The sequence below is a fragment of the Mirounga angustirostris genome, unplaced genomic scaffold (genome assembly GCF_029215605.1).
Source record: "Mirounga angustirostris isolate CCGP_5_RB_7025 unplaced genomic scaffold, mMirAng1.0.hap1 SCAF_17, whole genome shotgun sequence".
Taxonomy (NCBI): domain Eukaryota; kingdom Metazoa; phylum Chordata; class Mammalia; order Carnivora; family Phocidae; genus Mirounga; species Mirounga angustirostris.
In genome coordinates this window covers 270,222-296,681 of record NW_026991725.1, presented here as the reverse complement: position 1 = coordinate 296,681, position 26,460 = coordinate 270,222, and the positions used below count along the sequence as shown (strand labels likewise).

The following is a 26,460-nucleotide window of genomic DNA, read 5'->3' as shown; positions in this document are numbered from 1 at the left end:
CAGGGTCAATAAGAAAACAGAAGCCACTCTAGATATTTCAAGCAGAAAGGGGTTTAATAAAGAGAGTTATGTTTCAAATCTGTCAGGAGGGCTGGAAAATAAAAACAGGAGAGCTGGTATCACCCAGAGTCAGGAGGTGCGGGAAGTTGCCACCACTGCTGGAGGCCATGGCAAAAAGAAACACTTCTTTGCACCTTCCAGTCTCAAGCAAGTGCCTCTCACTGGCAAAACCTAAACTAGAAACCCACCGCAAGGGAGTCTGGGAAATGTTTAAAGACTTTCAGCCCCTGTGACACAGGAGAGTGTGGATAAGCAAAGGAGGTGGTTATTTCAGTAAGTGGTGTGGTAAAAGTTATGCTTCTGGGAGAAAACAAACAAACAAAACCGAAACTCAGTCCCTAATTCATACCTTATACACATATAAATTTCAGAAAAAAAAAAATTTAAAAGAAATGATAGCATCTGAATGAAAAACAAGGATTACTTTCTACATTATATACTGATACACCATTTAATTTTTATGCAGTAACTTTTATGATCCATGAAAACAAAGACTGCTCCATTGCAGGGTTAGGAGTAGGGAGATGGGTCGAGTTTTAACATGGGGCATAAAGATAAAGTAAGATACTAAAAACAAAGCCAGCCTGTAACGAGGCCCTAATCTCTGTGCCCCCAACTCCCAGGCCAGGTTCCATCTCCGCCTGTACAACAGTGCTCTCTCCCAGTGACAGTATTTACCGAGGAACAAGAGTCTCCCTGAGCAAGTCACTAAGCTGGAAGCTGGGTAAGGATTAACACAGTGTATTAAATACAACAGAAATGAAACTACAGATCAAAGTCTTCGTTTTCTCTTCGCCTCCCTAGTTCCTGTTTTGGTGACTTTAGTTTTTCTCCTTTTTACATTTGTTATAGGCGGTGCTTTTTTATGGCCTGATTTGAAATAATAGGCAACATCTTAGGATCTTGAAAATGCCAGACTAGGAAATGTTTCTCACCACTGTCCCTCAAGAGGTACTTTGTAGAAGACTACACTGGGAGACATTAATAGAAATGCCAAGAAAAAGCATTTTTAGGAAAATAAGGTTGGAAATTGCTGTACCTCCTCTTGGGGAAAAAGGTATCACAAAGTATATTATGTTTCTGTATTAAAGGCACTTCTAAAAAGAAAACAGTTTAATTTTATTTAATATCAGATGTTTACCAAGTTTATTTTCTGCACAACACACAAACACTTTTAGTACAATGTAGGGTTAAAAAACAATATTCCACAACTTGTTAGATTCTACTCTAGATCATCTTAAAAAAAAAAAAAAAAGGAACGACACCAAGACTGGTTGATGTTCTCTCCCAACAGATGAGGAACCTGGTCCTAATCTTCTGCAAGCAGATTCTCGGATTTCAGCTGGGTCTTCCTTGTGCTGTCCAAGTTCAGGTGTTGGTATTTTCTTTTAAAAAAGCCACACTAAAACAAAGGAGGGGAAGTCCCATTATAGGCCTAAGATACCCACCTGTTTTAGAAAACCATTATCTAGTTGCCAAAATAGCTCCTATACTCCTCTGCTTTTTCATGCCTCCTCTGAATCTCTCCCTGATAACCCGATCCTTCAATATCTGTCTTTTTCTTTTTTTTTTTTTTAAGATTTATTTATTTATTTGAGAGAGCGAGAATGAGAGAGAGAGTACATGAGAGGGAGGAGGGTTAGAGGGAGAAGCAGGCTCCTCGCTGAGCAGGGAGCCCGATGCGGGACTCTATCCGGGAACTCCAGGATCATGACCTGAGCCGAAGGCAGTCGCTTAACCAACTGAGCCACCCAGGCGCCCTGTCTTTTTCTTTTAATCAGGAATGATTTTATTTAAAAAAATTTTTTATTTAAATTCAATTAGCCAACATATAGTACATCACTAGTTTTTGATGTAGTGTTCAACGATTCATTAGTTGCATATAACACCCAGTGCTCATCACAACACATGCCCTCATCAATACCCATCACCCAGTTACCCCTTTCCCCCACCCCCCTCCCTTCCGTAACCCTGTTTGTTTCCCGGAGTCAAGAGTCTCTTGTGATTTATCTCCCTCTCTGATTTCTTCCCATTCAGTTTTCCCTCCCTTCCCCTGTGGTCCTCAGCACTATTCCTTATGTTCCACATATGAGTGAAACTATATGATAATTGTCTTTCTCTGCTTGTCTTACTTCACTTAGCATCATCCCCTCCAGTTCCATCCATGTCTATGCAAATGGTGGGTATTCATCCTTTCTGGTGGCTGAGTAATATTCCATTGTATATATGGACCACATCTTCTTTATCCATTCATCTGTTGAAGGACATCTCCTCCTTCCACAGTTTGGCTATTGTGGGCATCGCTGCTATGAACATTGGGGTGCATGTGCCCCTTCTTTTCACTACATCTGTACAAAATCCATCTTAAATGTTGCCTTTCCACAAACCTTTTCTGGTGCTCATTCTCCAGTCAGAAGTGAAAAATCACCTTCCCCTTAAGCCCCAAAGTTCCTTAACCTTTTTAACTTAACTAATTCTGCAAAGTATTATAGTTTCAGCTGTAAAGGATCTTATTTATGTAAAAATACTCAGCCTACTATGAATAGTATGGCCTCCTACATCAAGAAACTCACAATCTAGGAGCACCTGGCTAGCTCAGTGACTCTTGATCTCAGGGCTGTAAGTCTGAGCCCCACGCTGGGTGTAGACATTGCTTAAAAATTAAAAAAAAATTTTTTTTAAAACTCACAATCGGGTAGAAACAAAAATAATTACCATACAGTGTGATGACTGCCACTTGGGTTTCCAGAAAGGAGCTTATTCACAGGGAAAACATATAACTCAGCCCAGAGGACTGAGGAATCTCTGGGCTGAGATTTAAGGGAATAGTGTGAACAAGGTGAAAAAGTGGGAAAAGGCATTGGTGTGGGGGGATGGCAGTACAGATAGCAAGGACAGAGACACTAAACGTATTGAGTTACACGTGTTTAGAGGAAAAAGCAAGACCTAAGGGTAGAGAGGGGTGGAGGCCACAGAGTAAGGGTCTTGAAAGCAGTAAAAAAGTTGGAACATTAAAAGAGGGGAAGGAGGGGCGCCTGGGTGGCTCAGTCGTTAAGCATCTGCCTTTGGCTCAGGTCATGATCCCAGGGTGCTGGGATCGAGCCCCACATCGGGCTCCCTGCTCAGCGGGAAGCCTGCTTCTCCCTCTCCCACTCCCCCTGCTTGTGTTCCCTCTCTCGCTGTGTCTCTCTCTGTCAAATAAATAAATAGAAAATCTTTAAAAAAAAAAAAAGAGGGGAAGGAAAGTAAAGGATTTAAAAAGGGTAATGATCATCATATCTACTTTAGGAAAATCTCTCTGTACTCTGATATTTCACACGAGTAGAACTGACCTGGAATAGGATGATTACAATCGCAGTCAAAACCAGAAGGCCACTAACACTGCTTCCAATAATAATGATGACAGACAAATAATACTCCTCTTTCAGGAAGATGATAGTGATCTGAAACGAGACAAGGAGATCATCCAACAAGTCTGCTAACGCAGGTGAGAAAAAAATTCTTCATGTTATTTTAAGGAGCAAAATATGAGACCTTGGCAACATTCTGTATATTGACCAAGGCTGACAGTAAAGCAAAAAGCTAAATGTTTCTTGATGCATCATCTAAAATTATCTAACGTCGAGACTTCCAGTTTCTGGTCCCACATGTAGAGCGCATGGCAGGCACCACTCCATACTAACAAGTACAAAGCTGAACAGACTGAAAAGTCAACAATTCTTGACTTCCTAAGAGAGGGAAAGACACCTGGCAAACTGCTGCCCCCAGGACTGGTGAGAGAGAGAGAGAAATATAGGGAGTAGAGGCTTCCCAGTGCTGGGGTAAGAAAATCTGATCTGTAATTGATGAATTATGAGAAGCTCAGTATTGACAACTCTCAGAGTTAAAAACTCAAGGGAACCCAGTCATAATGGAGCCCCCACAACACTATAAGGTTTTCCTCCAGGAGCTTTACCAGGTTCCTACAGTAAATACTAGAGAAAAATCCCTTTGTGCTTCTGGCAAGGGGAGAGAAAAAGGAACCATTTTGAAATAGGCCACAGTACTCTTTTTGGCCTACCCTCAGGGGAAACTAGTTAACTGGAGCCTAACCTGCTAAGGTATTACCAGAGTCCAACTGACCTGGGGTAAGGGAAATACCCAACTCAAGCCCACTCTAGGTATCCTGTCCCACATAAGGGGGTTGAAAAAAAATGAGAAACATGTGAAAATGTAAAGTTCACAGCCCCGAAGCATAGGCTCACTAAAAGACTGAACCTAGTCATAGGATGGTAGAGCACTCCCCTCCCGACACCTCACCACATTAATAAAGACCTATTTACAGAAATTCCTTTTACCTGGTACATCATGTCCAGCTATCAAGAAAAAATTATCAGGAAAAAAAAGAAAATAAAAAAATTATAAAACACATCAAAAGGCAAAAAACACAATTTGAAGACACAAAGCAAGCATCAGAACCAGACAGAGAAAGGATGTTTGAATTATCAGACCTGAAAATTATAACAACTATGATTAATATGATAAGGGCTCTAATGGATAAGGAGACAGCATGCAAGAACAAAGACAAAGAACAGATAGGTAACGTAAGCAGAGAGATGGAAACCCCAGGAAAGAACCAAAAAAATATGCTAGAGATAAAAAAAAAAACCAAAAACCTGTGTAACAGAAATGAAGAATGCCTTTGATGAGCTCATTAGTAGACTGGCCACGGTTAAATAATCTCTGAGCTAGATATACCAAAGGAATCCATGAAAAGCAAAGAGAACAAAAATTGGATGGAAAAAACACACCAATAACTGCACAACAAAATTATCTAAGGAACAAAATGCTTTCAGTTATTTTTCTGTCAGGAGATCTGTTAAAGATTCTTTGACACTTTAACACTGAAAGACAGAAAATCAGTTCTACATCCAGCTATGCCACTCTGTGTCCTTGAGCCCCAAAATGATGACCTATTTTAAATGATCACTAAGTCCTTTTCAACTCTGTTCTGACAGCTCTTTTTGACCTTGCACAAATCCCACATGAAATATGACAAAGATACTTGTCTGCTCGTCACCAAACTAAAGTGTACGTTACCTCAAAGACACAATAATAAATGCAAAATGGCATGCATGTATACTACAGTTGATCCTTCAACCACACGGGTTTGAACTGCATAGGTCCACTTATATTCATATTTTTTTGGATAAATACAGTACTGTAAGTGTATCTTTTATGATTTTCTTAACATTTTCTTTTCTCTAGCTTACTTTATTATAAGAATACAGTATTTAAGGGATGCCTGGGTGGCTTGGTTGGTTAAGGGTCTGCCTTCGGCTCAGGTCATGATCCCAGGGTCCTGGGATCGAGTCCCACGTTGGGCTCCCTGCTCAGCAGGGGGCCTGCTTCTCCCTCTGCCTGCCGCTCCCCCTGCTTGTGCTCTCTCTCTGACAAATAAAATCTTAAAAAAAAAAAAAACAGTATTTAATACAATAAGGCTTCTGGTCCATAGTATGCTATTTGTAAAGTTTTTGGGGAGTCCAAGGTTATACATGGGTTTTTGACTACGTAGGGAGTCATGTTGTTCAAGAGTCAGCTGTATTTAGAGAGTAGTCCTATTAGAAGCCATCCCCAGCATTGTTGTCTAAAGGCTGTCTCAATTTTAGGAGTCTAAGCCCTCTTCTCACTAACAAGACTCAGCTGGAAAGTGATGGCCCTCCCATGGCCAGAGCTTCCCAGGACTTAAGTGGGGCCAGAGGGCCACCAAAACTTCTCTGCCTGCCCAAACACTGAGTTCCTTTCATGCACATGTTTAAGCACCAAGGTCGGGGGGCTTTGGAGATAATTTCTGTATGGGTTGGCAAGCTGGACAAATTTAACTTTAATATTTTTTTATTTCTGAGCGAGCACGCGCGTGTGCACACATGCATGCACCTGTGCAAGCAGGAGAAGGCAGAGGAAGAGGGAGAGAATCTTTAGTGGACTCTGTGCTGAGCACAGAGACTGATGCGGGGCTCCATTCCTCGACCCTGAGATCATGACCTGAGCTGAAACCAAGAGCTGAATGCTCAACTGACTGAGCCACCCAGGCGCCCCTGAACAAATTTACCTTTAAGGCCTCTTCTAATTAAGTTATAAATGCTGGTTACTTCCTACTGTTGATCCTCCAGGCAACTATTTAATTCATATGTAGCTGAGCTTAATAGGAGTAAGTTCTGGGCCTTGAGAATAGGGAGGGAGCAAAGCAACAGAGAGGGAGGAAGAACAAGAAGAGAGCTGGTTTTTCTTCCATGGAAGAGTGAAGTGGGGGGCAGGGGGAAGGTCTTGAGAATCTGGGTTTAGGAAAGTAATGAAGTCCCAAGGTCACAGTGATGTAACAGGGCAGATTTCAGTAGAAGAAATGTTCCTCTTTCTCAAAGCCTCTTTCCTTTTTCCTCTTCTAAACCCACAGGTTCCAAATTTGACCTAAAGCTACCCTGGTGAAGGTGAAGAGAGAAGGACACAGGATACTAGTGCTTGCAGTCAAACACTGATTGATGGTGGCCTACCCAACAACCATTCTCTCCTTTTAATTTTCATTCAGAAATCATGACTGGTCTAAGCTAATCATGACAGAGCTATTCCCCTTTGCCAGTGACCAAGAGGAGATCCAGTTCTCACTGAAAAGATGTAAGGAGATAGCTGCTGGGAGTTTTTAGGAAAATTTCCCTCCCTAAAAAGGGAAGACACACTTAGAAAAACTCCTTTTGCTACTGATCTCTTGCTTCCTGTTTTGTGTCCTGCCACATGAAAACATAGCACTGGGAGAGGTGGTACCTTTGTGCTGGCCACAAGGGAAGGCATTACCAACACAGACTGTAGGGCACAAGATCCAAAGGAGCCAGGCTGTTGACCAAACAACAGATGCCTTTATGGTACATTAGTGGGAGTTTTCCCCTACTTGCAGATGAAATGCACTTGGATACATGGCTATTTATACTCATAGGTTCATTCTACCTTAGTTGCTTATTGTCAGAAACAACTTAATACTTTGCTTAGGGTATTGAATTTAAAGAAAGGAAAATAATTATGGGGAATCTATGTACAGAAATGAAAGCATCAGTAAGAGAGGGAAATAAATTATATATATGTGCATATACGAAACTGTTAACTGTAGCACTCTTTGGGAAGAGGGAGTTGGGGACATGGGAAGAGGGGGAATGAGGGACCATTATTTTTCATTTGATATTTTTCTGTAAGGCTTGGATTTTCTTGCTCTTCTATTAAAAAAAAAAAAATCTGGGCCTTGGGATAATGGAGCACTTCTTTTTCTTCCATGTAACTTTTTGTATTAGAAATACTTAAAAATAAAAGGCAATGTTATTTCTGACATGTCTGGAGAACTGTTCCTTTCTCCTCCTCCAGGAAGGAAATCACAGAACCTAATATTTAGCAATCCAGCCTCACTCTCTTAACATTCCCTCCAGTAATGATCATGCCTGACTAAAGAGCCCACAGATGGATTATCTCTCAAGCCAGCTGCTGCAGCTGACCCCTAACCATATCTAGGTTAAGTGTCAAGATCATTTAGCCCATAGACTTCAGTCTGACTTGTGGTCACACTTTTGCAAAAGGAATCCCAAGAGTCCTACTATTTAGTTTAAAATTTATAAAAGAATTACACACTCCTGAGTAACTAGTTAATACTATAAACACTGATACTACACACTAGGAAGACAGTCAATGTATACAAAATAATTTCTCACTTGGCAAATTTTAAAACTACATTTTCAAATCAAAGTATACACAGCTGTTGATTTCAGCATAGTTATTTCAGCTTAGGCCTCTTATCCAATTGCCATTTCAAAGATGGGAAAACTGAGACAGAATCTGACTAATTCAAGGTCACAGAGGCAGCTTGTGGTAGAGTCAAGATCAGAGGTGGCAAGACTGAAAACAGGAAGCGGTGCCTGTACAGAGGCTCTAAGGCTAGGCACAGTTTTCTCCAGAACACCGCTCAGAAAACCAGAAAACAGCCAGGGATTACCTTAGTTCTGTGGTTCTCTGCATTCAGCCTCTCGTATAGAGATTTGTTGAAAGATATTTCACCAACGATCTGCAGTTCAGTTACACCTCTTGGTAACTGTAAGATGGAGGGTAGATTTTAGACATAGACTTTTCGTTTTTGGACAGCATCTTTTCCTTTAAACGTGTTCCTTCTCCTGTATTCCTTTGTCTAGTTAGTGGTCTTGGCAACCACAAAGTTGCCAAAGCAAGAAACCTGCAATCATTCCCCAATTTCTTTTCCTTTACACTTTACCTCCTGTCACAGCCCCACTCACCAGCCCCAAATCAGTTTTTGACAATTCTTTTTTTTTTTCTTTCTCATATCTGTCCCTTTTCTCCATCCCTCATTGCTACTCCTTCAGTTCAGATCTCATCATTCTCATCTGGATCACTATGAGGAGTTAAACTTGATCCTAGTGCCCACTTTAGAATGAGTGATCAGAGAATGCCTCTCTAAGAAGGTAACATCTGAGCTAAATATAAGAAACCATGCACATGAAGATACGGGGGAAGTACAGTGTCACGCAGGGATGCCTGGATGGCTCAATCGGTTAAGCGTCTGCCTTCGGCTAGGGTCATGATCCCAGGGTCCTGGGATCGAGCCCCACATCGGGCTCCCTGCTCAGTGGGGAGCCTGCTTTCCCTCTCCCTCTGCCCCTCCCCCCACTCATGCTCTCTCTCTCACTATCTCAAATAAATAATAAAATGAAAAATTTTTTTAAAAGTGTCACGCAGAAGGGACAGCAAGTGCAAAGATCCTGTGGCCAGAATAATATTGGAGAAACCAAAAGGACAGAGTAGATGGAGTATAAGAAGTGGGAAAGAGGAGAGTACTAGGAGATAAAGTTGAAGCAGCAAAGACTAGACCATGCAGTGCCTTGCAGGCCATTGAAAAAGATGTGTTTTACTCTAGGTGTATTCAAATGTCACTTTTTTCTTTTCAGAGCCATGGCACAATGTTTATTTATTTTTTTAAAAGATTTTATTTATTTGACAGAGAGAGAGACAGCGAGAGAGGGAACACAAGCAGTGAGAGTGGGAGAGGGAGAAGCAGGCTTCCCACTGAGCATGGAGCCTGATGCGGGGCTTGACCCCAGGACCCCGGGATTATGACCTGAGCCGAAGGCATGCTTAACAACTGAGCCACCCAGGTGCCCCGGCACAATGTTTACTTTAAAATAGCTGTTATGTGAAGAAAGATTTGTAGAGGGCATGGCAAGAGTAGAGGCAGGAGGAAAAGACAGTTTTTACTGCAACAGCCTGGGCAAAAGATGGTAGCCTGAACTACAACAGTAGCAGTGGAGATGGAGAGAAGTGAATGGATTCAGAACCTATTTTGGAGGTGGAAGGACAGAGCTTGGCGCTGGAACAGGTATGGGGACGTAGGGAAGGAAGGAGTCACAAGTATTTCCTAAGGTAAGTAACTACAGTAAGTTACCCTAGTCAATTACCCCAAGTAATTGTGTAAAGAACAGACTGGGGCAAAAGGTGAATCAGGACACCTGTTTTGGACATGTTACATTTGGGATGCTGTTAACTCTTCTGAGAGCGAGCGAGCAGAGGCACGTGAGCACAATCAAATGTGGCGCATTCACCATCTCAAGTACCTGCTGAGATTGATTCAAGGACAGCTCCGCGGCCACTGTCACGTTTTCTGTATTCGAGGCGATGGTACAGTTCACTGAATACCATTCTTCCACAGACTGAAAAGGAGACTCTGGTTATAGTTAGCGCAGTCCCTTTTTGAGCGCAAAAGCAGAAAACGTTAACACTGGGCACGCAGAGCATGTTCAGGTCCCAGCGGAGGGTGTGAACAGTTTCGGCGCTCCGCTTGGCTCAAGCAAAGCCGCCACCGTGGCTAACGGGGCCCAGTGAGGACACCGAGGGCAGCCTCGAGGCCGCCCCGCAGAAGTAGCCACGGGCCGCCCCCGCCGCCCGCTTCGGGGCCTCCTCCCTCCCTCCACCCTCGCACGGCCGCGCTCACCCGAGCAGGATCGCTCCCACAGCGGTCTGACTTCTGACTAGACTTGCACTCGGTGTGGGCCTGAAACGAGACCCCTGACAGTGCGAAGAGGAAGACGCCAAACTGCCCGCCCCCTGCCCGCCCCTGCCCGCCCCCTGCCCGCCGCCGCCGCCGCCGCCGCCGCCGCCTCGCGCGGGGCCCATGGTGATGCGCATGCGCACGGCCGGACGCTAGGACCCAGCAGCCCGGCCGGCCCGCGCGTCTGTCTTAAGGAAGTCTCGCGGGGTTTGCGTTTGAATCTCCGGGCGGGTGCCGACCATGGCGGCGTCACTCCAGCGACCCGGGAGTCGGCTCTTCCGAACGTACGGGGCTGTGGGCGGCGGGAGGCCGCGGCGGCGGCCGGAGCGGGCAGCCGCGCAGTGGTTCCCGCCGCAAGGCCAGAAGCGTTTTTTCAGCAGCAGCAGTGGCAGCGACGCCAGCAGCGGCGGCCCCTCGCGGTCCAGCGCCTCCGACGACCCCGACGACCCCGACTTCCTCGGCATTCCGGTGGGTCAGCGGCGGAGGCGCCCTGGCGGTCGAGCCTCCAAGGACCGGCCGAGTCTGGTCGCGACGCCACGACGCCCGAGGCTGCGAGCTCGGCCTCCGCAGAAGTGCAGCACCCCCTGCGGCCCACTCGGACCGCCGCCCTTCCCTAACGGCAACCCAGGCCGCCTCAGCCCGGACCTCGGCGCGTGCAGCCAGCCCGGGGACGGCGGCGAGCTGGGCACCAGCGCCTCCCTGTTCAGCAGTCTGGCCTCTCCCGGCCCCGGCCCCTCCGCCTCTCCGGATGCGGCCTCCGAAGTTCCGAGCGGCTTCCACCTCCCAGCGGCCTCCCCGGGCCCAGCACCCCTGCACGGCTTCCCGGAGGCAGCAACAGGAGGAGGCAGGTTCACCAGGTTGGCCCATCGAGCCCATGCCAGTCTCAGGTCCGCTCTCTTTAGTCTTATGGACTCTGGAAACCCTGAAGATTCTGACTTTGGGACCGATGGGAGGAATATGAGGGAGTCTTGCTGTGAAAGGAAGCGGGCTGGGAAGAGGCTGGAGAGGCCAGGTTTATCAAGCATGGGTAAGAAGAGGGCCACAGACCAGGACTCCTGTCAAGAGATCGGGTCTCCAGGGGCTGCCCAGGTGGACTACGAGGCAGATGGCTGCAAGGGCTGTATCGTACCTGGGGAAATCAACAGGCTGGAGAGAACTGGGCCTAGGCGAAAAAGGAAACTTCGGGCAACAGTAGAGACCTCCCTTCTCCATTACCACCAGTTTAAGAAGAGCCAAAAGATGGAAGAAGACTCATTCCTTGCCCAGGACCTGGCTCATTTACAGAATGCCTGCTCTTGGACCAAAGCCAGGGCTTCCTTCAGTTTCCACAAGAAGAAGATGGTGACTGCTGTGTCAGAAGTATGTAGCAGCCACACCATTGCCAGTTCTCTCTCTGAGTCCCTCATATCCGAATATTCAAACCCTCCCCTTATGAACAGAACAAACAGTGCTCTATCTCCTTGGCACTGCTCTTCCATGTATTTGCTAACCCCCTTAAAGACACTACATGTCACAGACAAAAAGGCATCTGATGCTGAAAAGGTTTATGGGGAATGCAATCAGGAAGGTCCTATCCCCTTTAGCTATTGCCTTTCCACAGAAAAACTGGAGTGCTGTCAGAAGATTGGGGAAGGGGTGTTTGGAGAAGTGTTTCAAACAGTTGCCAATCACACACCCGTTGCCCTAAAAATCATTGCTATTGAAGGACCAGATTTAGTCAATGGAGCCCATCAGAAAACTTTTGAGGAAATTCTGCCGGAGATCATCATCTCCAAAGAGTTGAGCCTCTTGTCTGATGAGGTATGCAACCGTACAGAAGGCTTTATTGGTTTGAACTCCGTGCACTGTGTTCAAGGATCTTACCCTCCCTTGCTCCTCAGAGCCTGGGACCATTATAACTCAACTAAGGGGTCTGCAAATGACCGGCCTGACTTTTTTGAGGAAGACCAGCTCTTCATTGTACTGGAATTTGAGTTTGGAGGGATTGACTTAGAGCAAATGAGAACGAAGTTGTCCTCCATGGTTACTGCAAAGAGCATCCTGCACCAGATCACAGCATCCCTCGCAGTGGCAGAGGCGTCACTGCACTTTGAGCACCGAGACTTACATTGGGGGAACGTGCTCTTAAAGAAAACCAGCCTCAAAGAGCTCCACTACACCCTCAATGGGAAGACAAGCACTATTCCCACCCGGGGAGTGCAAGTCAATATCATTGACTACACACTATCGCGGTTGGAGCGGGATGGGATTGTGGTGTTCTGTGACATTTCCATGGATGAGGACCTATTTACAGGTGAAGGTGACTACCAGTTTGAGATCTACAGGCTAATGAGGAAGGAGAACAACAACTGCTGGGGTGAATATCACCCTTATAATAATGTGCTCTGGCTCCATTATCTCACAGATAAGATTCTGAAACAGATGACCTTCAAGATTAAATGTAACACCTCCGCCATGAAACAAATGAAGAGAAAGATCCAGCATTTCCATAGGACAATGCTGAACTTCAGCTCTGCCACTGACTTGCTTTGCCAACACAGTCTATTTAAGTAAGCCAGAGGTGCCTTATTGGCCCAAACTGAGAGGACACTGGTCTTACAGCCCCTGATGCTATTTTCAATCTCCATCCCCAGAGCAGGGTGGAATTCCCATTCTATATGTTTCTAGAAATTAACAAATGTTCTTTAAAAATAAACTATACATGGGAACAAATGATTACAATTTATAAGCCCTCTTTCTCTCAGCAGAGCCCATTCTGTAAATGCCTTTCCGTATATTCATTTTTGAACCTTGACATTTCGTGAACCCTGAGCCAAAAAAAAAAATTGCAGGAAAGCCAAAGGCCTCAACTTTCATACTGATCAGAGCCTGCGGCTGTAGGTATAAGGGAACCATACTACAGATAAAGAGTCAACTGAGAGCAAAGGTGCTATAGCAAAGCAGAGACAGAGACAGACTGGAGGGAGGAAAGGAAGATGGTAAATGTATAGGGAGAAGTGCGAGAAATAGCTCAAGTTTATCAAGCTTATTTGCCAGTCACAAAGAGAAGCAGAATTTATCAGTTTTTCAAAGGGAAAATACATGTCTCCATGGGTATTAAAAAGGTTTGATTTTTTTGCTTATTTTTCATCAAGGGAAGGAAAACGAATGTTGCTTTAAGAGCTGAATGGTTGATATTTCTTGTGAACATGACTGGCAATTTACTCCTGATGTGTTCCCAAGTTAACTAAACTTGTTTTTACTCCTTTCCTAGAATTCTAGTTTTATACCTTTTAGAATCCACAGTCATTCTGGAAAGAGACGTGATCGTGATTAAAAAACAAACAAAAAAAAACAAAACACCTCTAAGTACCTGAATCTTTGTCACGTTTTTCACTCTTATAAATTGGAGAGCTTGTAATTTGATTGGAACACAAATTTGCAGCTGGAATACAGCTCCAAACAGATTTTCCCCATGTATCTACAAAATAAAATCAAGAGAGTAGGAAATCAAAACTGGTGGTGTTTTGCCACCTGTAACTGCAATAATAAGCATTAAGCACTTACATTGAAGAGGAATTCTTTGTAGACAGAAAGCCCCTGGCTTGTGTTCATGTACATCACTGAAGGTCTGCAAATGAGAGGATATTTGCTAGGCCTCCAGGCCCCCTTCTTTCAAATGAGCCTGAATGCTACCACTTGGATACACTAGGACAGAGGGCACCATATCCTTAAGAATCAAAGCGGAATATCAAAATGTAAAGTGGTAGGGCAGTTCAGATCAGGTAGAGTATTTGAATTCTGTGTATTTGGGCTGGTTCTGTGTCTAATTGTTATTCCTCGGTGGCCTTACTTTTCTCCTTCCTTACTTCCCAATCCCGCAGCTCCTCTCTTCCCTCCTTAGCATTATGTCAGTAACCTTTAGTATTTTTTTTTTTTAAAGATTTTATTTATTTATTTGAGAGAGAGAGACAGAGAGAGAGCATGAGAGGGGGGAGGGTCCGGAGGGTCAGAGGGAGAAGCAGACTCCCCGCGGAGCAGGGAGCCCGATGCGGGACTCGATCCCGGGACTCCAGGATCATGACCTGAACCGAAGGCAGTCACTCAACCAACTGAGCCACCCAGGCGCCCAGTAACCTTTAGTATTAAGACCAGTTGGCACTGGGCCCCTTTGATTACTACCGTGGGGTTTCTAGGACCCAACTGTTCTTGCCCTAGGGATCAGTGGGAGCCTGGGTTTTAAGCAGCCTCCTGTCAGAGATGAGGAATGCCCACATCCACCCCGACCACCTGAAGCTGCAGGTGTTGGCCCCTTGGAAGTACTTACTTAGGGAGAACTGCAATGAAGGCATGCTTGAATTGAAGGCTGTGGCTCTGTGTGACTGAAGACTTTTTGTCATTGAAACTAGGAAATAAGAATGTCAGTTCACAGCACACCCACTGTGTATACCGCTGCTTATATACCTTGGCTTCTCAGGGTCAGGGAGGGTCAGATAAGAAATAACACTTGGAGATAAGTAATTAGAGTGCAGAGGACTTGCTAGAAGACCATACTTGGAGAAACACTAATTTAAAAAGGGTTTCTCAACCTTGACAATAATATTTTTTGTGAGAGGCCATCTTACATACGCTATGCTGTTTAGCAGCATCCCTGGCCTCTACCCACTAGATACCAGAAGCATTCCCTCACCCCACAAGTTGTGGCAACCAAAAATGTTTTTAGGCATTGCCCCCAAAGGGCAGAATCATCCGCGTTTGAGAAACTTTCCCCAAAACTATACCCATACCCTACCCCTGAAACAGAAGTTTCACAGGTGACCGAGCTTGTCCAAGTTAAATGAACCAGGAATAGAACTTATGTCCAAGGCTCATTTACCAGACTATAGCATAGTTTTGCTTTGTGTGTCAATAAAAGGACATTTTTAGTAACTCTGATAACAAGTAGGGAAGCCAAGTCAGCACAGCCACACAGATTCCTTCTGTGGTTTCACTGAGGCTCTCCCCGGGCAGTGACCGAGCCGAAGCTCACACACGCACATGGGAGGGAGGCTTCTTCCGGGGCCACAGCCTGGGCCTGCGGGGCCACAGGCACTACTTACTTGGTGACTGTCACAGTGATGTTGGCTGTCCTGTTTGGAAAGGCATTCTCCTCTAGCTGCCAAACTACTGAAAAGTTTGCCTATTAAAAAAAAAAAAGGTCGCTTGGTTCTTCTCTAGCACTCACAGTTCAAACTGCTTCTTACTAACTAAACACACTGGGAAACCACTCTTAATGCCTCACATTTTAGCCCAGCGTGCTTGCACATCCATTAGTCCACATCCGCCTTGCAATGTCCATAAGGAGTAAGGATGCACAGCATTATTCCCCTTTTACAGTTGAGGGAACCACTTCAGAGCTTCCCCACAGCACAAAGACCATCAGTGGCAGATGAGGGACTCACTCACAACTAATAACTTTGGGCCTGCTGCTCATCCCATACTACTCCCAGCTTCACTCTGCTGTATGGGCTGAGGAAACAGTCTGTGGCTACATCCCCCACCCCACCACTCCCCACTTTGAGAGCAAACTCGGCAGCTCTAAGCTCTGCTGTGGATTGACTGCAGGAAAGGGAAATGTGGAGACCGCAGCTGAGATTCAAATGAGACTGGGATGTAGGAGACACCACCTCCACGTAAGTGAGAAGAGTCCGCCAACCCAAACACTCACAGACAACCTCTTGAGTATAGGGTGACCAATCTTGCAGTTCATGACCAGCACAGAAGCATTTGGCCTAGGGTCATCACACTGCATGTCTGGAGAAGGAGGCTGTTAACACAGAGAAGACACTGGTCTTAAAGAGCAAGAAAGGAAGCAGTTTCCTGATACCAATTCGACAAACATTCACTGATTTTCTACATGCCAGACATCTGCCAGGAGCCTTGGGACACAAATCAGACTTGGTTTCTGTCTTCCTCCCAAGCTGGGCAGAAGGGATCAATGGTAGGTAGTTGAGGAATTTAAATACAAGCCCTAAGGAGTGGTTCTGTAAAAGGTACAAGGAAAAACAGTATCGAAAGAAGTGAAATCCAACTAGGAGGAATCTGTGAAGTCTTCAGGGGAAGGAGACATTTGAACTGGGCAAACTTGTCATACTGACTCCTTACAGTGAGGAAGACTGCACTGTGGTGTCTCACCAAACAAAAGCAAAGACAGTTATTAAAGGATGCCGGGGAAGGGTGGAGTTCAGGTGATACAGAAGGAAAGCAGTTCTTTTTTGTTGTTTTTGTTTTTTAAGATTTTATGTATTTATTTGACAGAGAGAGACACAGCGAGAGAGGGAATACAAGCAGGGGGAGTGGGAGAGGGAGGAGCAGGCTTCCCGCGGAGCAGGGAGCCCAATGCGGGGCTCGATCCCAGGACCCTGGGATCATGACCTGAGCCGAGGGCAGACGCCCAACGACTGAGCCATCCAGGCGACCCTAGGAAAGCAGAGTTCTGATGCGCTCTATGTAAAGCAGGGTTGTGTGTAAAAGGGTCCATCAACATCAGGTCTGGACCCAGGGACCCATTCCTTCGGAAACTCTTAGGGAGTTGTAAAGTTGTGTCCAGAAATGCTTTATCTGAAGCTCTGCCACCCCCAGATGGAAATGAGACTGCTTCTCTTCAAAGGGACTTATATTCTCTAGTCCAGTGAAATGGTTTCATAATTACAGATAGAACTTCAAGCAGCCAAGTTTTCTGATTGCCTATGATTTTAGAGAACATTTCTCAGGGTTACAATACTTCACAGCCGCAGGATACCCTTGGGAGAAACAGTTTCCTGTTATCTTGCGGCTAGCTTCCAGTCTGTGACCCCAGGCTCACGAGGGGCAGGGCCGACTCTTACTTTCCCAGTGCAGGCTCATGTGTGAGTCTTTCCCTCCCAGAACCCTGGTCAAGAAAGGGTGACTGCCGAACAGCCACACTGCAGGTGCTGTAGGCAGGGAACAGCGCGCCTGGACGCACAGCACAGCGTGTGGTTGGACTGGAGGGGATTCATCTCATTAACAATCATTTATTGGATGGACCAGGATGAGCCTGGAGGCAGGGAGACCAGTTAGGAGGTTGCCATAAAAAAGCAGGTATGCAGGGAGGGAAGGCCTTGAGTGGCATGTTTCATCGTTACCTTTTGTATCCTCTTAAACTGGAGGTTTCTGGGGTAATTCAAACTCATGGTCGTCATGTAGGAATCTTCCCCAGAGTTAGTTAGGTTAATGTTCATAGTCAGCTCCTTTGTGAGACCCACCACCAATTCCTGCCTGCACAGTGTAGGCAAATAGGTACATGTTACCAGTTTATTCAATCTGTAAAAACCTCAATGCAGTACAATAGAACATCCTTAACTAGCTCCTTAAATTGCCTGACGGATACATTTAGCCTAGATTTTCTTCCCCTCGACATAAGCAATTGCCTGGACCAGCACACCCACCTCGGTTGCTGTGTGAGAGGGCTACCATGGTGCTCACTATGTGGCAGGGACTGTGCTAAATGCTTCACATCCTGAAGTAATCCTCGTAATGCCCCTATAAAATAGTATGCTTACTCTCCATTGCATAGAAAAGGAAACAGAAGCCAAGAGAGTCTAACTAATTTGCCTCAGGTCTAGCATTCTCAAAAGAGGCTTGGGAAAATCATATTTAAATCCTTTTTCTGGGACACCTGGGTGGCTCAGTCGTTAGGCGTCTGCCTTCGCTTCAGGTCATGATCCCAGGGTCCTGGGATTGATCCCTGCATCGGGCTCCTTGCTCAGCAGGAAGCCTGCTTCTCCCTCTGCCTCTGACCCTTCCCCGCTTGTGCTCTCTCTCACTCTCTCTTTCAAATAAAATAAAATCTTAAAAAAAATTAATAAATCCTCTTTCTACTACCAATTCACTGCAACCCTAGGCAAGATACTTCATTCTCCCAAGTTCATACATTTCACATATACTTATGGAGTACTTTCCCTGTGCCAGATACTCTGCTCAGTACTGGAGATCAGCGGTGTATGAGACAGATACTGTCCCTGCCTCTTTCTTGGCCTCAGCTTTCCCATCCACAAAATCATTCAGGCCCTTCCAATTTAAAGACTGCTTTAAAACAGTCTGTTCAGAGAGGAGGAGAGAAGACTTGGGGATTTGTGAGAGCTTCCTTCAGTCCCCCGAGGGCTGCGGGCCCCAGAGTATAAAACCACTATCCACCACTGAGATCTACAGAAAAACATATTAGCAATGCAAAGAAAATCTCCTAACCATCTGAAATGTTCAAAAACAGGATATGAAGCTTCGGGAAGCAATGTGACATGTGTTTTCCTGTTATATTGTTTTTGTTTTATCACAGCTGAGAAGAGGATAGATTGACTGCTGGGAGAGAGGGGGCAGAGATTGCTAGAGCCTGCTGTGTATGGAAATCTGTTCGAGAGATGGCAAATGCCTGTGTAAGATAGTAGTAGTGGGGACAGAGGCAAGGGATTGAAGCCAGATACGGTAAGGCCACACTTGCAACCAGAGCAACAGAAAGAGGGATCAAGGATGAGTCCTGAATTTTCACCTTGGATCACCAAGTGGTGCTATTCATGAGGGAGAGAACATGGAGGAAGACCAGAGGGTGGCAGCCGACCAGAGGAGTTCAGTCAGGGCATATAATGAGAGATGCCTATGGCAAAACAAGGTAGAGATGTTGAAACAGCAGTTGGATATACTGTTCTAGAGCCCAGGAGAGAGATCTGGGAGCCCCTGGAATATTTCACAGGGGTTCTTAACCTGAGGGCCAGGGACAGTTTCAGAGGGCCCCAAGTGCAAACACTTATGTATGCACATGTGATCTTATAGGGGGGAGGGCCTGTAGTTTTCCTTAGGCTCTTTAGGAGATCTGTATCCACAAAAACGTGGAAAACACTGAAATATTTGGATGCTAAGGATTAGACTCAATCATGCTTTTGAAAAAAAAAGAAGAGACTGATTACTATTTACACTAGGGGGCAACGTAGGGCCAGTTATGTGTGTATATATCGCAAGGAGTTGGCTGCGAGGGAAGTTCTGGGCTGTAATCAATTCCCATTGGAAACAGCAGCATCTGTTTATCAGGCTGGATTCCAAAGCACTCAAAAGCCTTCAACTGGATCCTCAGTAATCAAGATGGGCTAAGCCATCCACAAGTCCTACAGTTGTCTATGAAAAGGCTGACCAGGACTCAGGCAACAGCGTTCTTCCCCACAGATGCCTACTCTGGCCAACAGGCCATCGGTACCATGCTCCGTATACAGCACTAGTAGCCAGGGAGGGTATTTTAAAACCATCACGTGTCCAAAGCCAAACTCCTTATCTCTTCCTCCCCACACTGCCCTCCAAAATCACTCTTCTAAAGGCTTCTTTCCCCAATTCAGTTCTTGGCATTGCCTTTATTCTGGAGTTCAGTGTGATCCAACAGAACTTTTGCAGTAATGGAAATAGTCTATATCTGTGCTGTTCAAGATCACCAGCCATATGTGGGTGTTGAGCACTTGAAATGTGCCCAGTTCACCTGAGGAACTAAAATTTAATTATCCTTAATTTTAATTAAATAGCCAAATGTGACTAGTAGCTACTGTACTGGACAGCAAAGTTCTAGATGCACAGGACGAAATGATGGAGGCTGCCTTAGACCCTTCTCTTTCTCTCACTCCCCACATCTAATCTGTCATCAAATCTTGTGGGCTTTAACTTCAAAATATAACCACCTTCAACTGCTACCACTGTGGCCTGAGTCACCATTGCTTCCACCTGAATTATAATAGATCCTTACCATCTCCCTGCTTACCTCTTTGCTCCTGCAGTTTACATACAACACAGCAACAAGAATGAGCCTGTTAGCAATGTCCACAATAGCCAAACTGTGGAAAGAGCCAAGATGTCCATCGACAGATGAGTGGATAAAGAAGATGTGGTATATATATACAATGGAATATGATGCAGCCATCAAAAGGAATGAGATCTTGCCATTTGCAACAACGTGGATGGAAGTGGAGGGTATTATGCTGAGCGAAATAAGTCAAACAGAGAAAGACATGTATCATATGATCTCACTGATATGAGGAATTCTTAATTGCAGGAAACAAACTGAGTGTTGTTGGAGTGGGGGGTGGGGTGGGAGGGATGGGGTGACTGGGTGATTGACACTGGGGAGGGTGTGTGCTCTGGTAAGCGCTGTGAATTGTGCAAGACTGTTGAATCTCAGATCTGTACCTCTGAAACAAATAATGCAATCTATGTTAAGAAAAAAAAAAGAAGAAGAAGGTAGTGGGAGGGGAAGAATGAAGCGGGGGAAATCGGAGGGGTAGACGAACCATGAGAGACGATGGACTCTGAAAAACAAACAGGGTTCTAGAGGGGAGGGGGGTGGGAGGATGGGTTAGCCTGGTGATGGGTATTGAGGAGGGCACATTCTGCATGGAGCACTGGGTGTTATGCACAAACAATGAATCATGGAACACTTCATCTAAAACTAATGATGTAATGTATGGGGATTAACATAAAAATAAAAAAAAATAAAAATAAAAAAAAAAGAATGAGCCTGTTAAAATGCAAGATCCTGTCATTCCTGTGGCTTCCTAGTTCACAGTAAAAGCCCTTATGCAGGGCCTCAGAAGCCCTGAATAACCATGCTCCCTGCCCTGACATTATCTCTCCCTTCCTCATTCTACTGCAACCAAACTGGTGTCCTGGCCGTTCCTCCCACCTCCAGCCACGCTTCTATCTCAGGGCATTTGCAGTTGCTCTTCCTGCAGACACCCACAGAGTTCATTCCTCAACCTCCTCCTGTGTGTACCAAATCATCACCTCAGTGAGCCCTTTCCCGACCATTCTAAAACTGCAACCCACCCCTAAACCCAGAACTTTTTCCCACCTTCCCTGCCTTTTATTCATAGCGCATCTCATCAATATAAAATTCACCTATTATCTTCTCCACCTAAAACACCAGGAGGGCAAGAATTTTTGTCTATGTTGTTTGCTGATGCATCTTCAGCGTGTAGAGTGCTTGGCACAGAGGAGATGCTCCATAAATATTTAATGAATTAGTTAAGTAATTTGGTTAAGAGGTGAGCCAAGGAAGAGGCTATCTCTAACTGAGGTAGTCCTAGGAGCAAGAAACACTGGGTTATGAAAATAGCATTATTCAGGGTGTCAAGAGACCTGGTTCAAGTCCACCAAATGACCACTGTGACTCCACACAGTCTTTCAACTACTGAGTCTGTTCCCTAATCTATAAAACAGGAATACAAATCTCTTGCCTCCCTCATGGTGTGGCTGTGGACCCAATGAGATAATAAATGCAAAGCCCTTTATAGGCCACCCCATGAGGATGGGTCAGTTTTGATGAGGGTTTTGCCCAGGTATGCCTTCAGAAGGAAGTTAGTTGCAGAAACTATGATGACTGGATCCAACTCACTGAGAGGTAGTGGTGGCCAACTGTAACTCAGCAACACAGAACAACTTATTCTTGCAATTCTTCTCATAGGGCAGCTGTAACCAAACAGAGAGAAGCAGGGGTCAGTCCAGGGACACCACCATCCCCAGTAGCTTCTCCTTAGGACACACTTATCCTTCCTTAGACTCTGAGAAGTACAGGTACACAGAAGTGGAGGCTGATAGGCTGGGGTTGTGCCCATATGGCCAAGACAGCTGTGACTGACATTCCTTGACCTGTCAGGGGTAGGGAGTGTGCTTTTGGTCTTACAACACAGGTACACCATGACTCAGGCCTGGTCAAGGTAAAAAATGGGGTGACCTTCATGGAATGGTAGGGGTGCCTGTCACATTTATGTCATGTGAATTAAGCAGCAGTGTTCACAACTCACTAATCTGAACATTTGGGGGAGGAAAACCTAAGTGAAGAGAAGCTTCCTTAGTCCTTTTAAAAGTAGAGACAGGAACAGCAGGGGCAGGAATGGGGTATAGCTAATCACATATTATCAGGTCCAGTCCCCATGACCAGTCTTCCCCGTAGGTAAAATATTCCCCTTATAATCTTGCCCACACTAAAACAAACTAATTTGGAAGGTTACATAGGGCCCAATACACTATTTATAAGTTTAAAACAACATTTCTTGCCTAAAATAATCAAGATGACAATCCTCACTCGTAGGGAGGCTGATTCTCCCGCTTCCTGGGCAGGTGAGCAATAGAAACAGTTACCTTGATTATGTTACTCTCTTTCTATTCACTATTTGTGATTGATTCATTGGATAGTGGCCAAAATTTGAGCCAAAGAATTATATAATTTAATTTATATAGAGCATTGTTGTAAGAATATTAGACAGCCATGAGTGTCCTGTGATTACTTGGAAATACACTTATGCTACCTGAAGCTTTTCTGTGCCAGTATGAACTGCTTTTGGCTTCTTCCTTTTCTTTTTTGGAGATGCAATTCATTCCAGCTGACTGTAATTATTACTTCAAATGCTCATGTTGTCACTTTGATCTTGCTGAGTTTTCTATATGCTGTAAGACCCTCTAAATGAAGACTGACAGAATACCATGGGGGCCAGGGCCTAGGTGGGAACCAAATCACCTTAGATATCAAAGAATCAGGAAATCTGACTGTTTATTTCATCCTCTTATTTCCCTCAGTTATGAGAGAAGTTTCTTGTGACATTACCTGCTTGTTAGGGTACAGGTTTTGTAGGCCAGACATTCAGCCTGAAGGCTGTGGTCAGGACCTGGGTCAGCAGATGCACTAAAGGGCATCCTGTCTACAGCACAGAGCAGGTTAGCTCTAGTCCGGGCCCCACACAGGACCCCCATCACACCAGGAACCCCACCACACCTCATCAGAGACCCTTGCCAAGTTGGACAACATATTCCTATGCATCATTAAATATGTAGCAAGCACGTTTTCTGTGAACATGAAGGAACTAAACTTGCATGGGATTTGGAGACTTGTATTACCCACCAGTAAGGCCCTGGGCAAATTAACACCATCTTAGGAACTCAGTTTCCCCATTTAAACAGCAAGGGGCCCAAATACTGTCTGAGGGCCCTCCTAACTTTAACATTCTTTAAAGTTAGAGGAGCAGGTGCTTCTTCGGGTGTGGCTCCCAGGAGATTCTCGTGTAGCTGAGTCACCTGGAAGGTGGCGAAGGGCTTAGTGTAGAAGTCCAAAACAGGGTGGGGATGGTCCCTCTGGCCCTCCGAGGTCTGGAGTTGGTAGCTGACGCTGACACTGATGTTGGAGAAGCAGTCCTCCTCACAGAGCTACAGAGTTACCAAGTAATGCAGGGTCAGAGTGGGGGACAAGATGACAAGGAGAATACTTTTAATTTTAAAGTAATCATAATAAGAAACAATGAAAGTGGTGAGTCGGAAGTTGTAAGCCTCTTCCAAATAAGCCAAGCTGAAGGGAAACTTCCTTCAGCCAAGCTGCCTAGAGCTGTGGGAAAATCTCACTTGATCTGCTATGGCCTTAGGCCGGACAACTCCTGATGGTTCCCCTCCCAAACCCAAAGGGATTTTGGCCATCAGGAGTTTAAAACCAATTTGAATTTTTTGGAGGGCAAATGGATGCCACAGAAGGGAAGAATCATGGTCACATCTGTGTTTATAAAGATCTTTCTCAAAGCAGCCTGCAGGACATATTAGAAACGTACAAGCTGAACATAAGGAGATTACGTAGGGTGCCACTGGCCATTCTCCTTAAGTGAGCCGTTCAGCCATGGTAGGAGCTTTGAACACCCGAGAGTCAGTGAGCCTGATTCCGGCGTGGAAAATGGAGCTTTCATTGAAGGAAGGCATAGACTTGCTAGAAACTCTCTCATAATCCAATTAACACTCTGAACAGACATAGGAACACATGCGTAGGCAGAAGCATAATTGACGAGTTTACTGGCATAAATGATCCTTCTAGGTCCTTCTAGGCCCTGTCAGGCTCTGAATGCTGACAAATACATTTCTTTTATGTCTCTAGGCACCTTTGTCAGGAGTAAGCCTTTGTAAATGATAACTTTTGTCTTAATTTCTACGTTCTCGTTCAATTTTTCTGATGTTTATTCATATAAAGGGACTCAGCCCCACTGCTCCTACCAGGTGAGGTGGGGGACCTCTGTTATTCCTGATTGGTTACCAAGAAAAATGGCAGACAGTTGAGCATTTCCCTTTGTGTCGAGCTTCTGGGAAGCTCAGAGGTACAGTAAATGTTCAATTTCAGCAGATTTCTTTACTCTGGAGTTCTAGTACAATTAACTCCGTCTCTCATGCCATTATGTGGTTCTTGAACTATTAGGATTATATAAACTGCCTAGTTTGTTTTGGGTCTATACCCTTCATTGCATGCACCTCAAATCTTTTCTCAACAACACACACTCCTCTGGACTTTCTTCTAAACTCCTCCACTCACCTCTCCCTCTGTGGGAATGAGTAGGAGGGACTCACAAAGCCGGGACACACCACCATCCCACTCCATAAGGTGGCTCTGACAAATTCTCTTGTCTGAACACTGCAGCCTCTTCCTCTGCTTCACCACGTCCACATCCACCGTGAAGTTTAGGAGTATCTCTCTGAAGCCTGGGAATGAAGGCCAGAACCTCATGATGAGGCTGGAGTGGGTAAGCCTTAGACAAAGCGTCCCTCGCCTGCCTGCAGTTCCTTATGAGCCCCTCCTGCGTGGTGTCCCCACCTAGTCCCTTGTGCTGGATTCCTGAGTTTCTTCATTTCAGAAGTACTTTTCTCATGGTCTTCTGGCACCTGGCTAGGGTCCCCCAGTGGCCCAGTCCCAAACCCATGCTCAAGGCCGAGTCAGTCTTCCCTTAGGGGAAGGAGGGCTCAGAGAAGAGGCTATGAGTGAAGGAGAAAGGGAGGAGGAAGAATAATCAGAAGATGGGAGAGAAACCATAGAGTAAAACCCAAGGATAGCGGAGCGGGAAGCACCTTCAGACCACCTGGACCAGCTCCCTTTCTGCACAGAGTAGAAGAGATGGGAGATGGAGGCATGGCTGCTTTTTTCTGAGTGTGTTTCCAAGAACTCAATCCTTCAACCTTGAGGAAGAGGCCCAAAGCCCCTCTTCCCAGCAGAGATCAGATAAATCCCTTCGTAGTATGGATTTAATAGCAGACCACCCTTTTCTGGGTCACTTCCCATTAAACAGAACCTAATGTCAAAGGAACTCAGCTCTAAAAGAGGGATTTCAAGTACCAGGACTTCACAACACTCCCTATACCCCTCCCCCGGCAGGCCTCTTTTCCTGTCCCCTACTGAAGCCAACAAGGAATGACCACAACACTTGGTGGGCGGGGGGGGCGGTCCGTTAGGCTGCCTGTTACCTGACTTAGCAGCTGTGGTCATAGGGCTGGTTTCAAAACACAAACATGCATTCACACTGCTGTTGAAGCCAATGGGCAGTGCCTTGGGGGTGAAGGTCATGGACACCTTCAGGTAAACCACAGGTCTTGAGCTAAACGAGACAGCAAAGAGAACTGTGATAAATGACTGTAAGATTTCAGCGCTTGGCTCATTCATTCATTCAATGAATATTTATTGAACACCTCCAATATACCAGTGTTGTTCTGCATCTTCGGGATAGAGTAGGGAAAGAGACGAGTCCCTTCTCTAGTGGGAAAACAGACAATAAGCAAATAAGAAGAAACTATGTACAGGTAATGCTATGATAATAAAATAGGATAAGGTAATAGAGATTGGGGGCTACTTAGGTTGGGTGATCAGGGCTGGCCTCACTGATGAGACATTTGAGATGTGTTAACTAGAGCTGAAGATAAGGGGAACCTCACTCCCAGCGGAAAGTACAGCTAGTACAAAGGGCGTGTGGCAGCAATGAGCTTGATTTGTTTGAGGAACACAGAGGTCAGCATGACTGGAGCACAGTTAGTGAGACAGAGGAGATGGGGATGGAGGGAGGGGCAGGGCCAGGCCATGGAGAGGGTGGGCCACTGTAAGGAATTTGGATGTTCCTCTCTAAGTGGGAGCTGTTGAGGGGTTTTAAGCAGCAGAATAAAGGGATTACTCTGGCAGCTGCGTGGAGAATGGAGCACGGGGAGTGGGGGCAGGGAAGAATGCATAGCAATGGTGGAAGTGAGAGATGACAGCGTCTTGTACTGGGAGGCATTTTGAAGACAAAGCCAACAAAATCTTGTCAATGGGGTGGCAGAAGAAGGAAAGAGGAACAAAGGATGATTCCTGGGTTTTTGTCCTGAGCAAATGGTGCCATTTACTGAGCTGGGAAGCGTGGGGCAGGGCAGGTTGGGAGAATGAGAAATGGGTGAGAATATGAGGTCCACTTTTAGACATTTTAACTTTGAGATGCCTGACAGTAACAGCGAAGAGGGGTGTTGGATAGACGGCCAAGTCTGGAGCTCAGTGGAGGGCACGG

The 26,460-nt window shown here is 45.5% G+C and overlaps 2 protein-coding genes across 11 annotated transcripts in view; one reads left to right on the top strand and one right to left on the bottom strand.

Moving 5' to 3' along the window:
- Positions 1–1,155: 1,155 nt before the first annotated feature.
- Positions 1,156–26,460, bottom strand: part of ITGAE (integrin subunit alpha E) — a 67,286-nt gene continuing 41,981 nt past the window's right edge. For 6 of the 10 annotated variants that reach the window (XM_045889673.3, XM_064582709.1, XM_064582715.1 and 3 more), the window contains 15 exons: positions 25,397–25,527; positions 24,474–24,640; positions 23,207–23,335; positions 21,531–21,604; positions 17,254–17,386; positions 15,816–15,914; positions 15,208–15,287; positions 14,436–14,513; positions 13,676–13,739; positions 13,482–13,589; positions 10,073–10,132; positions 9,696–9,791; positions 8,069–8,164; positions 3,393–3,503; positions 1,156–1,462 (listed from right to left, as the gene is read on the bottom strand). In XM_045889673.3, coding sequence (XP_045745629.2) covers positions 1,370–1,462; positions 3,393–3,503; positions 8,069–8,164; positions 9,696–9,791; positions 10,073–10,132; positions 13,482–13,589; positions 13,676–13,739; positions 14,436–14,513; positions 15,208–15,287; positions 15,816–15,914; positions 17,254–17,386; positions 21,531–21,604; positions 23,207–23,335; positions 24,474–24,640; positions 25,397–25,527 — 1,519 coding nt within the window. In that variant the 3' untranslated portion in view covers positions 1,156–1,369. Of the gene's footprint in view, positions 1,463–3,392; positions 3,504–8,068; positions 8,165–9,695; positions 9,792–10,072; positions 10,133–13,481; positions 13,590–13,675; positions 13,740–14,435; positions 14,514–15,207; positions 15,288–15,815; positions 15,915–17,253; positions 17,387–21,530; positions 21,605–23,206; positions 23,336–24,473; positions 24,641–25,396; positions 25,528–26,460 lie in introns of those variants that run through there. The other 4 variants (XM_064582711.1, XM_064582710.1, XM_064582712.1 and 1 more) reach the window with 4 other exon arrangements.
- Positions 10,338–13,392, top strand: HASPIN (histone H3 associated protein kinase). The gene has a single exon (XM_045889671.3). The coding sequence runs from the start codon at positions 10,370–10,372 to the stop codon at positions 12,680–12,682; it is 2,313 nt and encodes a 770-aa protein (XP_045745627.1). The 5' UTR covers positions 10,338–10,369; the 3' UTR covers positions 12,683–13,392.